At 38.0% G+C, this 14,737-nt stretch overlaps 1 protein-coding gene across 2 annotated transcripts; it reads right to left on the minus strand.

The window, feature by feature from the left end:
• Positions 1 to 247: 247 nt before the first annotated feature.
• On the minus strand, positions 248 to 14,671 carry TYW5 (tRNA-yW synthesizing protein 5). Of its 2 annotated transcripts, none has more exons than XM_081096129.1 (8): positions 14,011 to 14,671; positions 12,503 to 12,657; positions 8,936 to 9,005; positions 7,119 to 7,163; positions 6,207 to 6,344; positions 3,282 to 3,369; positions 2,810 to 2,882; positions 248 to 650 (listed from the first exon to the last, which is right to left on the minus strand). In XM_081096129.1, exons 1-8 carry the CDS (start codon positions 14,569 to 14,571, stop codon positions 635 to 637), a joined length of 1,146 nt encoding a protein of 381 aa, XP_080952255.1. In that variant the 5' UTR covers positions 14,572 to 14,671; the 3' UTR covers positions 248 to 634. The 2 variants fall into 2 exon arrangements, with proteins under 2 accessions (XP_080952255.1, XP_080952254.1); XM_081096128.1 differs by having other exon boundaries at positions 2,766 to 2,882; positions 14,011 to 14,651.
• Between the last annotated feature and the right edge of the window lie 66 nt (positions 14,672 to 14,737).

Below are 14,737 nucleotides of genomic sequence, written 5' to 3' on the forward strand. Positions count from 1 at the left end.
TCCTCTCTGTGGAAAATCAATAAAATATATTTTAAAAAAAAAAAGAATAAATAAAATAAAATAAAAATCAATGGTTAATTTCCTCGGGTGAGGATTAACAACAAAAAATACCGAAGCCCAATGTATCAATACCAATACATTTTGTCATTTTAAGTTAAAATTTTAGTTATTTGAATCTGAAAGCAAGAGGGATTCCAGAATAACATTCTTTGAACCATAATAATCTGTATAAAAACCACACAAACACTCCTTTGTACTTATTTAATATGCAAATCTGAAATTGATTTACCTTTCCTCTTTTAACAAAAAATCTAAATATAATTTGTTATATTTTTCTAATATTTGAGCTGAACCGTATTTGAAAGTTTATATTCATTGCATTCACTTCATTATTTACTCAAAGTTTTTGCTATAGGCTTTGTCTTGAATGTGTAAGACCATTCGCCGTGCATAGAAGTCCCTGTATTCCTCTGGTAATTCAGCCAGTGTTTTTAAGGCTCTGTCCAAAATTTGTGCAGCTCTTGATGCTGCTGTGAGATCTTTGTTTCCATAGGTATCTGTTTTATCATAGCATTCAGATGGAAGGTGTTTCCAAAAGACATTCACTCCCACTCCAAACTCTTCAGAAATTACATTATGGAACCATAAAGCTGAAGAAAAATTTTTAAAAAGTTAAAAATAAAACCTACAGTTAAAAAAAAAAACACCCACCAAAATGTCAGTGAAATATCACAAATTGCATATAACCAATGTAAGAAATAATTCTTGTAACTAGACCCCTTCGTTAGCACGCTCCCAGCTTTTAACAGAATCATTTTAACTTTTATGAATTGCCAACCAATTTAAAGTGTCAATAGCACAAACCTACATTTAAAACCTTTTCAATAGCAATTTTTCCTTTTTAACTTGAAAGACATAATAAAGTTATATTTGTTTTACAGATATGTAATTTGAAGCTGTATTTTGTGTTACTTGTTTACACTTCCTGAGTCACACAACCACATCAAAAGTATGTTTTGTACACAGAACATTTCAATTACTTGAGGAGTATACAGTAGGGCCTTGACTATGAGTGTCCCGACTAACGAGTTTTTTGAGATAGCAGCTGTCTCTCAGCTGATTTTTTGCATTGAGTTGATAGAGTAATTTAAGTTAACGAGCTCCTTAACGAGCTCGGTCTCGAAACAAATTAAACTCGTAAGTCAAGGCCCCACTGTATTTGACCTTTTCTGACTTAGCACAATACCTTTGTTCTCAAAGACTTCTTGTTCAAGCTGCATTTGCTAACTTGCTTAAATTTGCATTCAACTTCAGTTTTATATTTCTAATGCAATCATAATCATATTTTTAAGTTCCTTTACAATCCATTATATATATATATATATATATATATATACACACATATATGCGCCTAAGTGATTGTTATGACCAGTCAACCGAACAACCAGTTGCTATGACCTGCACTGACCACCAGAGGTTGGCTGTGCATATATTTCAAAATATATGCAAATGTTTAGTATTTCTGGGCATTTTTTTCCTTTTTAAAAAGGTTGTACACAGAATAAGGGAAAACTACACAGCCCTTAATCATGCTCTAAAGATAAAAAAAAATTAAAGGCAATAGACTTATAGACTACTGTGCTGGTTGTTCAATAAATACAAGAATCAGAAGTCAATGTATCAAACTTTATAGACAATCAATTATGTGAAGGACATTGTATCAAGCCACTTGGGGAATACAAAGATTAACAAAACATGGTTCCCTCTCTTCAAGGAATTTATAATCTATCTGCAAATGAGATCAGCATATTTTTAGTAATACTTTACTTAATTCTATCATTAGAGAGGTATTAATGATTTTAAAAATATTAACTTAAAAATGGGAAAATTATATAGAGAATTTATTAATACAACCATTTAATCTGAATTATGATTTTTATAAATTTCAGGTATTTACTTCAGAATAATCCTATATAATAAAAGGCTAATATGCAAATTGTCCCCTCAGGTGTTCTACCAACTGGGAGTTTAACTGCTCGCTATGACATGTGCTGACCACTGGGGGAGAGGTGCAGAACAAAGGAAGGCGCTGGCTGGCAGCTAGGGGAAAGAAGGCCCCGGCTGGCGGCTGGCAGCTGGGGGAATGAAGGCCCCGATAGGCCCTGATCGCCAGCCAGACCTAGGGACCCTAACCGTGCATGAATTTCATGCACAGGGCCTCTAATAATTATAGATGTTAATTATATCACTGGTTAGCAGCAACAACTAATGCCTATTTACAAAGAAATTAAGTAATACATTAAAACTGTAGAAAATAATGAACACAAGATATCACAGGTGTTAAAGATTATAACATTTTGATATTTAATAAAATCTCTAATCTATATTGGCTATGAAATACATTTAACATTTCTTGGTAAATACTGAAATGACAGTTCTAAAATACATAAATATTTTAAAAATAAAATGATTAAAAAGAACCAGATAGAATCTTTTCCCAGATATAAATCATCTTCCTTGATGTCATTTAATAGAATAAAGTGTAATAATATATTTATAGGTTGCCTTCAAAAAATAAGATTTAATTTTATAAGAATTTGTCAAAGCATACTTTAAAATACATACACACAATTGTATATAAAAATCATTTTTTATAGGCCAGCATACATATAACAAATATATTTTGGACTAAAAAATCATATAATGGGTAAGCGATAGAGTACAGCTTTTATAAATAGCAAATTACAGAGGTCCAGAAATCTTACCAGGAATGAATAATACATCTCCGGCATTAAGGGAACATTCATACCTTCTAGCCTTGGAAAACAGTGGATATTTAGCTAAGTCTGGGTCATCTATATTCAGTACTTCTGATTTAGTACCTGAAATGTCCCAAAAAAGAATAATACATATTGAGCAAAGTTAGCCTTTTTATAAAAGTAATTACAAATATAAATTTGAAAATTTATTCTTTTCTGTATGACTTTCTATACCCACACTGTGAAAACAATTACCATTCTCCTGAAACCTAATACATTTTCCAATGACTCATCCTTTATGTATGACCACTGCCATTCATGTAATACAATTAAGAAAATCTATAAATCTCATTCTTCATTTAGCCTAACATTACATGTGTACACATACACAATGGAACACAATACATTTTAATTAGGAAGAAGCCCTAACATGTTTTTCTATGAGAACAGAGAGATGTCTCAAAAAAGAGTACTAAATAAATCAACCTTTAAAAACAAAAACTTAAAAAAAGAAGAAAATACCTGATAAATATAAATACTGGGCATCTCGAGGACTGAACAGTACAACACGCTTTTTTCCTGTCACTTGTATTAGGAAATTATCCATTACCTGGAAAGCAGTAAGAACTTATGAATAAACAGTATCTAAAATTCACATAAACAAAACCAAAGGTATTCCAAATAGTGAACTGTAAATCCTATCCTTTAATAAGACTTGGCTCACATTATGTAAAATCTTAAGAGTAATGTTCTAATGCAGGGGTGGGCAAACTTTTTGACTTGAGGGCCACAATGGGTTCTTAAACTGGACCGGAGGGCCAGAACAAAAGCATGGATGGAGTGTTTGTGTGAACTAATATAAATTCAAAGTAAACATCATTACATAAAAGGGTACGGTCTTTTTTTTTTTTTTAGTTTTATTCATTTCAAACGGGCCTGATCCGGCCTGCGGGCCGTAGTTTGCCCACGGCTGTTCTAATGTAACAATGAAAATATTTGTATTAAAAACACCACTGTTCATTTATGGAAGATATTTCTGTAGCACTACCTTAACATGGAAAGGGTGGGCAAGCCATTAGGAAATCTGTAGTTGCCTCACCATTATGACAGGGAGGGTAGTGACACTTATTTGAGGCTCCCCGCTTTGGTTTTATTACTTATCTGTCCAGGAATGCTAGAAGGCCAGTACTCAACAACAAATTAAAAGCACCTAGAAATATTAGATGTTGGAAAAATACAAGGTCCTGTGGCAACCACTGCTCTTTCAATGACTTAATATATGGCCATAATTTGTTTATAGCAGCGGTCGCCAACCGGTGGTCCGCAGACCACTGATGGTCCATGAGGTCTGAAAGGTTGGCAACCACTGGTTTAAGGAAACCTTTGAAGCAGCGGTCACCAACCGGTGGTCCGTGAGGTCCAAAAGGTTGGCAACTGCTGGTTTATAGGCATCTTAATTTTAAATTATTTCTATAGGACTATAACCTTGCAAATTTTCTTGACATTACTGGAGCAATCATGACTCTTCCTGTGTATGCAAGGGTGCACTTTGTTGGTAGACTGTGAATAACGTTAAAAGCCAGAGTGACATAATTCTCAACGAAACAATTAAAATAATACAAACAAGATATATTCATGATTATTTACACACTAGAGGCCCAGTGCACGAATTCGTGCACAGGTGGGGTTTCTCAGTCTGGCTGGCAATTGGGACCCATTGGCTGGCTCAGGGGAGGGAGGGAGCACGGGAGGTTGGCTGTGGGAGCGCACTGACCACCAGGGGGCAGTTCCTGCGTTGAGCGTCTGCCCCCTGGTGGTCAGTGTGCATCATAGTGACCGGCTTTTATATATATAAATAGATCATTTCTACCTAAGCATTTTTCCTTTTACCCACCTTATAAACTTTAACTATATAATAACCAAAGGGCATTCCAAAAATTGTATACACACTTTAACAGTTGATAATTTTCAAAATTAACTGTATGTTAATAAATATTGACTTTATAATCATTCAAAGCCTGTATACCAGTTAAGTAGCTCACTTAATTTTGAAAATAATCTGTATGTTAATAAACACTGACTTTATAACCATTCAAAGTGTGTATAATTTTGGGGGGGACACCCTGTATACTACTACTATTCCTTTGACTTATTTTTAATTTAAGAAAAGCTTTATGATATTCCATAACTCAATATAAAAAGGATACTACTTAAAATTAAAAATATAACCTGAGAATTCAGTTAAAATGTATTTGAGTTATCACATCATTTTCTCACCATATCATTTACATGAGACCTTTAAAAAACAATATGCTAGGATTTTGTCTATCTCACTTAATTATAAAGTTACTATGTTAAAATCCTCTCAAGAGATCGTCAGCTGAATTATAAAACATACTTATAAAAATTAATATAGTTGGACTCAGAACTTTTTAAAAAAAGAATTCCTTTATCTTTATAAACATATTAGGTATTAGCTTTAGCTTCCTAAATTTCTCCACCCAACACCAAACCATACACAATACTAGATTTTTAAAGTTTGTAAAACATTTCTATCCATTAAGCAAATAAAATTATAACACCATAGAATATATTATCAAGATCAATAATCTACACATCTTGCTACTCAACACATAGATATCTGACACTCTCAGGGTATATATACCTAAGACTTTCTGATGAGTGAAAATGGCTGTCCACAAGCTTCTGACTCATACCACAACCTTATCACTTTTTCTACTTCCACCATTTTCCTCCTCATCTGGTGGCCATTTCTGACATGTTAACAAAACAAAAACACCTAATAAAACGTTATATATGACTAGAGGCCCGGTGCATGGATTTGTGAACATTGAAAGGACATTAACTAGAAGGTGGCTGGTGGGGAGGGACGGGGCGAGATGGGCGGGACACGCCCTGGAGCCAACCTCCCACGGTCTCTCCCTGGCCAGCTGCACCTGGGGCAGTGCTGGGGCTCGAAGGGCATCTAGTGAGTGGGGTCCCTCTGGCAAGTGGGGTCCCTCGGCCTGGACTGTGGGGATTGGGCTGAAACTGGCTGTCTGACATCCCCCAAGGAGTCCCGGAGTGCGAGGGCACTCTGCAAAGTTGCTGTCACTCCACAGCTCCTGCATTGTCTGCCCCCTGGTGGTCAGTATGCATCATAGCCACTGTCCGGCCATTTGACTAGTCACTTAGCCTTTTATATATATAGTTGATGAATCAAGAACAAGACCACTGAGAATGCAAATGTGATAAACTAGGCCTTGGTGTTAGCTAACAATTCATTTCCATATCACCGCCTTGCAGAGCATCTGTTTTCAACCTCATGTTTTAGTAAATTACATGTTGAAGATATTTAAGGTAGCCCACAGAGCTGAAACTGTGACTGTTAAATCTATCAATGCTAAACATCTACAGTAGCTTAGGTTTCTCATCTGTGTAGCATACATCATAGTGGGTCCAAAGTTGTAATCCCGGTGAGCTAATTCGAAAAACACTGGAAAAGAACTGCTCCTCTTTGAAGAATTTTGGAAACTTAATATCTTCTTCCAATAAAGGAAACTGCTTTCTGATATCTGCAACATCCTGCATTGAGAGGAACACAATAAGAATTTTAACAAAACAACACTGGCACAATGCTTATTTTACCTAAGACTGCCATCAGAATCCATGATACAAAAGAGAAATGGAGTGAAACTCTGTTCACTGCTTTAAAATACTAGGACATGACCACAGCCACCAATGAAGTAATACACACTGTGTAACAAGACTGCAGATTTAACACTGGTTAGCTTAATATGCTTCATTTATAGAAAGGTTCTTCCTACTTTAAGCAAGATTCATACAGTTGTTATCTAATATTAAGTATCTTAAATTTAAGAGTCATCAACTTGAATGTTATCAACTATGTAAACCTATGGTCTGAGGAAGGAGAATGAAGGCAAAGAACTAATGTAATCTTACTTAATTATATTAGGGATACTCTTTAGCACTACAGCCATATAAATTAGACTCTGGATGCATGCCAAAGCTTATATAATGAGTTATTCAGAATTTTTATAATTATTTAAATTTATATGTTATTAGGTGAATTGCAATCTGTAAAACGTAAAGAATTTCTTAATTACATACAGATTACCAGTAGATAACTTTAAACACTAAGATTCTATGGCCCTACTTGAAAAACTAAGTTATCAACTTTTAATAATCATACTTATTCGAATCATTAAGGAAAGAATGAAAAATGATAAAACGGATCATATGACAGGCAGCAAGTATAAAAATTATAGTGCCAGTTTATATATATATATAGACATCCATTTAAGCTTGAAGCCATTGTTTCATATTCAGAATTCTTACCTTTCTAGGGTCTTCCCCAAGTGACCGTAAGTAGTACTTTTCATCCTTAAATGTCCCAGAGAAAAATAACATCAATACTCACTTAGAAATATTAGAAAGTAAAGATGAAAGGAAGTAAGTATTAAAATCTAACCCAGTGAAGTCGTTTTCCAAAAAGTTACATCTTCTTACCCTTTCTACTCATGCTTTCTGGTGGCCGTATGAAGAAAAGTCTTTACATGCTGCTTGTAATAATGACTGAATCCATAAAATATAAGTAAAATAAGTTCTAAAAGCAATACACACATACCACATCTAAAGCCACATTGTTCAATTTAGACTTTATACTCCAAATTATTTAGACTCAACAATGTCTTAAGACTTCAAAGAATTCCCATATGTACAACACACATGATCTCAAAGTATTGTGAATGCCAACAAAAAAGTTCTTATTTAATGTAATACAAATGTACAATAGGGGATAAATAAAATATACTTTTAATTATTTTTTAAAATTCTGAATTGTATTTTATCAAGCTAAGCCTATCCCTGATTATATAAATTCTCAAGCCAAATTCTTAAGAGTCAGCTCATGTATGTGAATTAGAAATGTCGTTTTATAGCAGTAAGTTTGCTACAATACAAAAAATCACCAATTGTACTGCACTGAGTAGCTATAATAAGGAATTGTTTGAATTAGAAAACATTTCTGTTGCCTGCATTTCCTATGAGAATTAGACAACTGAGATATACTGGGTCAAGCACAGGGGCATTCTCCCGTTTTTATACCTACATTGACTGTTAACACGAACTTCATTTACGTTATTAAACTTTATTTGCTTTTATAAATCTGCTAGAGGCCTGATGCACAAAATTCATGCAAGGGGCTCGGCCCTCGCAGCCCCAGCCTCATCCAGAAGGACATCTGTCTAATTAGCATATTATGCTTTTATTATTATAGATGATCAGAAATGTAAACTTTCAGATTAATTGTTTTTATATTATTAGATAGTACCATATCAAGTAAATTCTATGAATTTATTACTGGCTAGACAGGTTTCAAAATATGTTCTCAAAATTCTAAGAGTTTTTTACCAGTTCTATTTCAAGATTTAAATAAATTCATGTGGCAGATACAGAGACTCACTTCTCAGACCCCCTTCAAGAGTGTGATTGACTTCCAGCTGCCAGCTGTTAGCTCCCTCAGGTCCATCTCACTTTTTGAACCAATGTCCTGCTCTTTTTGGAGTTCCCCCAACTAATAACTGAGCAAAACGGTAAAAGCCTAGACACTGCTACCCCACAAGGACTCCTCTACAGGCAGGGTTGCTCAGGAGTTCCATGATATTTAAAGTGAATTAAAGGTGGATTATAATGTAAATAAGTAGACTTCTTCTGAATAAATGTTAAAGCAAATTAAAAAAGTAATCACACTGATAGTAACTAATAATAAAATAAAGAAATAGTTCTCCATTAGCATTTGACCTTGGTATATCAAACCAAAGCATTTTCAATGGAAGTAATACTAATAGCTAACATTTAGTGAGTAGTTTCTAGTCAGGCACTGTGCTAATAATTACTCTACAGATTAGATTTAGTGAATTGTACTGTTATGATTCATATTTTATAGCTGAGTACACTGAGGCACAGAGAAATAATCTGGCCAAGATTTACAACCTAATAAATAGTAGAATTAATATCTATGGTATATACAACCAAGCCGTAAGAGTGGCTATTAGAGAAGGATACAGCTCTTGTATATAAAATATTCTCTTATAAGAAATCCATTTAGTATATAGATATTAATGTTTTCTAAAAAAAATGTTAGAACCAATTACCTCTGAAATAAAGAATTCTTTATGCTTTTCTTCAGCTGCCCTCTGAACCAACTTGTCAAAAGGTAAAGTTCTGAAATAAACACAAGAGAATCCTCGGACTTAATAATAAATCAATTAATAATACTCTAATCATTATATATTATAGGGGTTTGTTTAAGTTGGATATGACCTCTTTTACAATAACCATAATTTCTATTATAACCTATTATGTGGAATTCTAAATTTTCAAAATTCATTTAGCACTGTCCTTACTTGACCTAGGTTGTCTGATATTCCTATTTCAAAAATTAAAGATTTTTAAATCTATGGTACAGATGGATCCTTCTCATATGCCAATATCCTCTTATTCCACGTTTTTGTTAGAAAAACGTTCCTATGATGTTTGGTTACCTTTGGAAATACACACTTTCAAGCACTTGTGATGATGGGGCAACTACTAATAATGCTCCTTTGGAAGAGACAGTAAGCAAAGGGTCAATGAAGGTCAAGTCCCCCCACCCCCAACTGGTCTTCCTGCCTTTTGGCGTCAGCAGAGAACACAAGCTTGTAACACTACTCTCATCCTCCTGAACCACGCTCTGTCATTTTAAGGCTTCTGAGGAATATCTCGAGAATTCCAGTGAAGTGACAATGTTTTATTCTTCAATATTTCTACCCAAATGCCTGACTCCTTCCACCTGGTTGAAAAGGCTGAACATTGTAAAAGCAAACTGTGTTTCCTTCACCTCACATTCCTGAGCCTTGAAAGTTATTTTTTCTCCTGGTCCCATCCTATCCCTTCAAGAATCAAAAGTACTGCCCCTACATAAAGACAATCCCTTATCAGTAACAGTAAGACAATCAAGTCCTCAAAAGCATCAAGGTCAAAAGCCTTTCCCCTCCTCCAGCAATGAACTGCAGCCTCCAAACCTCTGATTAAAAGTTATCATCTTTTCACTTTTACTTCCCCCTGAAATCTGTACTGGGAAGATGGGGAGAAAGGGTTGGCCCTACTTTCTCCTAGCAATGTTTTCCTACAAACATATTGGTTAAGATAAATGTGGAATTCAACTGTGACATCAGGTAATACTGTTTATTGGTGAACTATGGCTGGCTAGAGAGCTGGTGGTGGACTATAAATATTGTTAGGAAGCAGGGGATTTGGCATCCTTATGGGTAGCGTAACTCTTGCAACTGAGTATGCCCTTAGAGAAACCTGCGTCAGTTCATGGGTTGTTTGTGCTACTGGTGTCTAAGCTAGGGTTCACTTTTATAGTCTTGTTCCCTTACAACAAAGCTGTTATACTTGGTGAGCCAAAGATGGCTCCCGGATTGGCATAAGAACTCCTACTGATACTATCCTGCTAGAATGCTTTTTTCAGCAAATCCAAGTGAATCTGATGCCAGATTATAGACTAGTGGATCCTGTGAGCATGAATGTCAACTGAACTCGAGGACACTGCTGGTACTGTAGAATGAGCACTGTGAGGGGAAAGGAGCCTGACATCTACTCAGACCAATCTTCTACTATAGTTTCTGCCTAATAATATAAACAAATTTACTTACTATCCCCCTATTCAGTTTTTCCATCTCTGACCTCACCATATACCCTTCATTCCTACCAAAGCATCTTTGAAGAGTCTGGGAGCAATGGGGAAGCCTCTCTGTCCCAGAGCCACCTCTGTAATTAGTGCAGCTGCCCAGGCTTAGATTGTTACTAAAGAGAACCCAGAAGTGTTTCGAGGCCTTTATAAGAACAGGGCAGACAGAGTGGTTCAGTCCAGAGAAGTAGAACAGGGCTGCCCCAGCACCTTTCTCCCTTAGGTACTGGTACCTGTCAGAGGTTCTGCAGAAGCAAAGCTGAGAGAGGGGGATATGAAGTATATGAACTGGCAAGTTCCTTGGCCTTGAGATCTTATCTACCTCATGCAAGTTTCAAAACAAACAAAAAAACCCCACAAAACACCTGCTACTAAAGTTCCATTTGTCTGGACTAACATATAGACTAGTAAGGGAGGTAGTATCAAAAAGGGGGTAGGATCAGGGCTCTGTGGAGTCAAGCACATCTGGTATAAGTCCTGGTTCCATCATTTCAAGCTACATGATCTTGGGTAAGTTACTTAACATTTTTAAACCTCCATTAGCTCATCTGTATTATTATTATTAAATTGAAGTGATAATACTGATAAATGGATGAGAATTTCTTCCTCTCTAGTCTGTCTGTGGCTGAGATGCCTTCCTTCTTTCCTACTCCCAATTAACTGCCAAAAATAATCTATTTTTTTCCTGCACTAAGAAAATATTCTTGTAGCTTTTTAGTAGCCCTAGTGAAAGGTTTGGAGGAAGCTGGGATAATAACTATTACATAATGTATGTGCTTCAAAAACAAGTTTTGAAAAGCTTAGAGGACATGACAAAACATCAAGGCAATTCAAGAAGTTTCAATAACCACTTGCTATGGCATTGGACTCTCTGGAAAATAAACATTAACTGCAGGCTGAAAAATGCTTATCATTCCAGCACTTTCTTCCACTTTCTTTATTTAATAAAAAATGAAAGTTCTTAACTTGGGAAAACTCATGGCAATTAAATTCAATTCATGGTCTACTAAAAACCAAAACTATAATAGTGAATATTCAAAGGATAAAAAAACTGAGAAATGCTTTGGCAAGCTGTAATATGAGCTTGGAAAACTGAGAAAGGGATGGCCCTGGACATTAGAAGCTGTTTAACTCATCTCTACTCTGGAAGAAACAGCTAACTCCCTTTAAAAGTCAGGCTATTGTGAACTACACATGTTTTTAATAGACTGAATTTGTTGGGAACTGGACATGCTCAGAATGTGAAAGTTGTTTGTTTTTTAATGTAACATTTTTAACAAAACTCGTGGGAATAAACAGTATATTAAAACTATGAGATTACAGTAAAGCTTTCAAATTTAGAAACCCAGCAGCTTTTAACGATCTCTTATTTGCTTTTAAGAGATCGTAAAACATAAAATTACAACCGTGAGGGGGAAAAAAAGTATTAAGGTTATTTTTTAAAAAGAGAAAATTAAGTATGATTTTTTTAGTTACCTGAGTTGATGGAAGTTTATGCCAAACATAGCAACTACTTGCCCTACATTTCTGGAGAGGGCAGAAAAACAATGGACTTATACTTACCAAAAAAAAAAATCTGATTTAGAAAAATTTCCAAAACTAGGGCATTAAAAATCAAAATAGATCATGAAAGGAAACTTAAGAATTTATTACTCTGGATAATAATTGCTAATGTGGTAGGATCAGTTAATTAACGAAGCATTCAGACGTAACCCCTCTAGTTATGACAATTCTCTGTTCCTTCCGTGATTCCAGAAGGCATCAGGTATACACCCTATGTAAAAAATGGTGTTTGGAAATGTCCTTGTATAATTATGTAAACTCAGAATTCTTGTCTTTTAAAAGCCATTCTTTAAAAATTAGTAAGCTATTCCATGATTATAGCAAACTCGCCAAAAGATGATGTGCCATATGGATTTTGTATAAATATCTTAAAGGTTTAAAACAAGTTATTTGTATCCCAAGAGTAAACCTGAGAAGAAAATACCTATATACAAAGTTCTTACTAATGAAGTCCATCTGGGGAACTGCAGCAACATGAATCTTCACTTCTTTCCTCCCTCCAACTTGACTTAGGTACTCCACCGTCCATTTGCTTGTGCATGTCCCCAAATCAATTCCTTCCAACACTACAGGTTTCCTCTACAAAAGGGAATAGTACAAAAACAGGACCCAACAATATATCAGCTGTTGTATTTGACAATAGAGGGATAAAAAGAAATTTATTCCAAGATGCTCAAACTCAAACCTTTTGACAATTCATACTGTAACTAAAATAGGAAAAGGACCCATCCAATATACTTAGAACAAAATCTTAACATTAGGAAAACAAAACCAAACAGAATAGTGACATCATGAATAGCTAAGAGATAAAAAAAAAAAAACCCACCTAATTAATCTAATTATTTAAAGCATTTTCAGGAATGTTACTTATGACTAAATGTGTATTTATAGTCAAATATGTTTGTAACTTTTTATTTTGATACCATTTCAAACTTATGGAAAAGTTGAAAGAACATCACAAAGAACTGCCATTTACCATCTACTCTGATTCCTCAATTGCTTCCTGTACCATTTGCTCTCACTCTAATTGTGTATAGAGAACAAGATAATTATTCTCTCAACTATTCAGGGTAAGCTGCTGATACCATGCACCTTTATCTCTAAAAGCTTGAGTGTGTTTCCTGAGAACAAAGCCATTATTTTTTTCTCTGAGTTTTCTTTTAAAGAACTAAGGTTGGAATTACACACATAAGGGATTCCAGTGTTTGCACTAGAACCCGGATTAGTTAGCATCCAAGACCAAAAGCAGTGGCGGTTGCCTGAGGGAATTCCCACTGATTCCCTTCGGCTCCGTAGAGTGAAAAATTGCTCTTTGAAATCCAGTAAAGTGGACTGACAGGCGCCATTCACGCCAACAGGGGAGCCTGGAAACCTACAAAATGTAAGAAACCCAAAGGAAGACAGCAAGGCGGGCGGGGTGGTGATGAAAGCTAAAGCGCCCTTCGTTGCCAAGGTAACGGCAGAAGGCTTCCGGTCGGGGATCCAACAAGGCCGCTCCTTGCAGCGAGCGCAGCTCTCATTAGTGGTTCTCAACCTGTGCGTCGCGACCCCTTTGGCGGTGGAACGACCCTTTCACAGGGGTCGCCATCCTGCATATCAGATATTTACATGACGATTCATAACAGTAGCAACATTACAGGTATGAAGTAGCAACGAAAATAATTTTATGGTTGGGGCACAACATGAGGAACTGTATTAAAGGGCCAGAAGGTTGAGAACCATTCCATGTCTCCCGTCACGCTGTTCTCTCCGCAATGGATGAGCCGGGGACATCCCTGAGCGCCCACTCCCCGGGGCGCAGAGCCCACCGCCCTTTGTGACGCCCGCCGCCTTCTCCCCACTCCCCGGGTCGCGAGGAACAGGTTGGGAGCCAGCTGAGAGGCAGGGACTGGACCCCCGGCTCCCGCGGTCCGGCCCAGCGCGGGGCCTCACCTGTGGGTAGAGGTGCTGCATGAAGTGCTCCTGCGAAACACCCTCGAGCCGGGGCACCGGGAGGTGCTGCCCGGCCATCGCCGCTCGGCCCGTCCACTTCCGCGTCTCGGGAGCTAGGCCTACGACACGTTCCTCCACAACCGACCCGCCCGGAAACCCGACCCCGCGAGAAAAGGCCCGCGAGGCGGCTGAACTCGCGAGAGCAGCGGGTTTCGGCGGGGCTGCGGCCCCTGTGCGTTGTCTGCTGCAGGGAGAGCGGGGAGGCGGCGGGCTCCCCCGCGGTGGCAGCCACGGGCCAGCTCCCCTCGCCAGTGCCGCTCGCGAGCCCAGCTGAACGGGTGGTTTCCCGCCGGCGTCCTTTCGCTGCAGCACCGGCCGGCGCCGGGGTGAAAGGTCGCAAGATGGCGCTGGCGGCTCGCCTTTTCCCCCGCTGGCTTTTGTCCGGGCCTCTGCCCGGAGGAGCCGCCAGACCCCGGTCCCCCGGCCGAGCCGAGGGGAGGCCGCCCTTGGCTGGACTCTGCTGCCTCTGCCGCCGCCACCTGGGCTGGACAACGGCCCCATGTCCTCCAGCTTCTTGGGCCTCGGCGGCCTCGGCGCTGCCTGCCCGGGACCCCCGGCGTCCCCTGCTCCGCCCCGCGGGGCTCCCCGCCGCCCCGCCCGCGCTCCCCGCCGGCCCCCGGCGCAGCTACAGCTCCGAGGAGCAGCCCCCGCAGCGCCAGAAAACCAA

This window comes from Myotis nattereri, assembly GCF_964212035.1.
Source record: "Myotis nattereri genome assembly, chromosome: 7".
NCBI classification, from domain to species: Eukaryota; Metazoa; Chordata; class Mammalia; order Chiroptera; family Vespertilionidae; genus Myotis; species Myotis nattereri.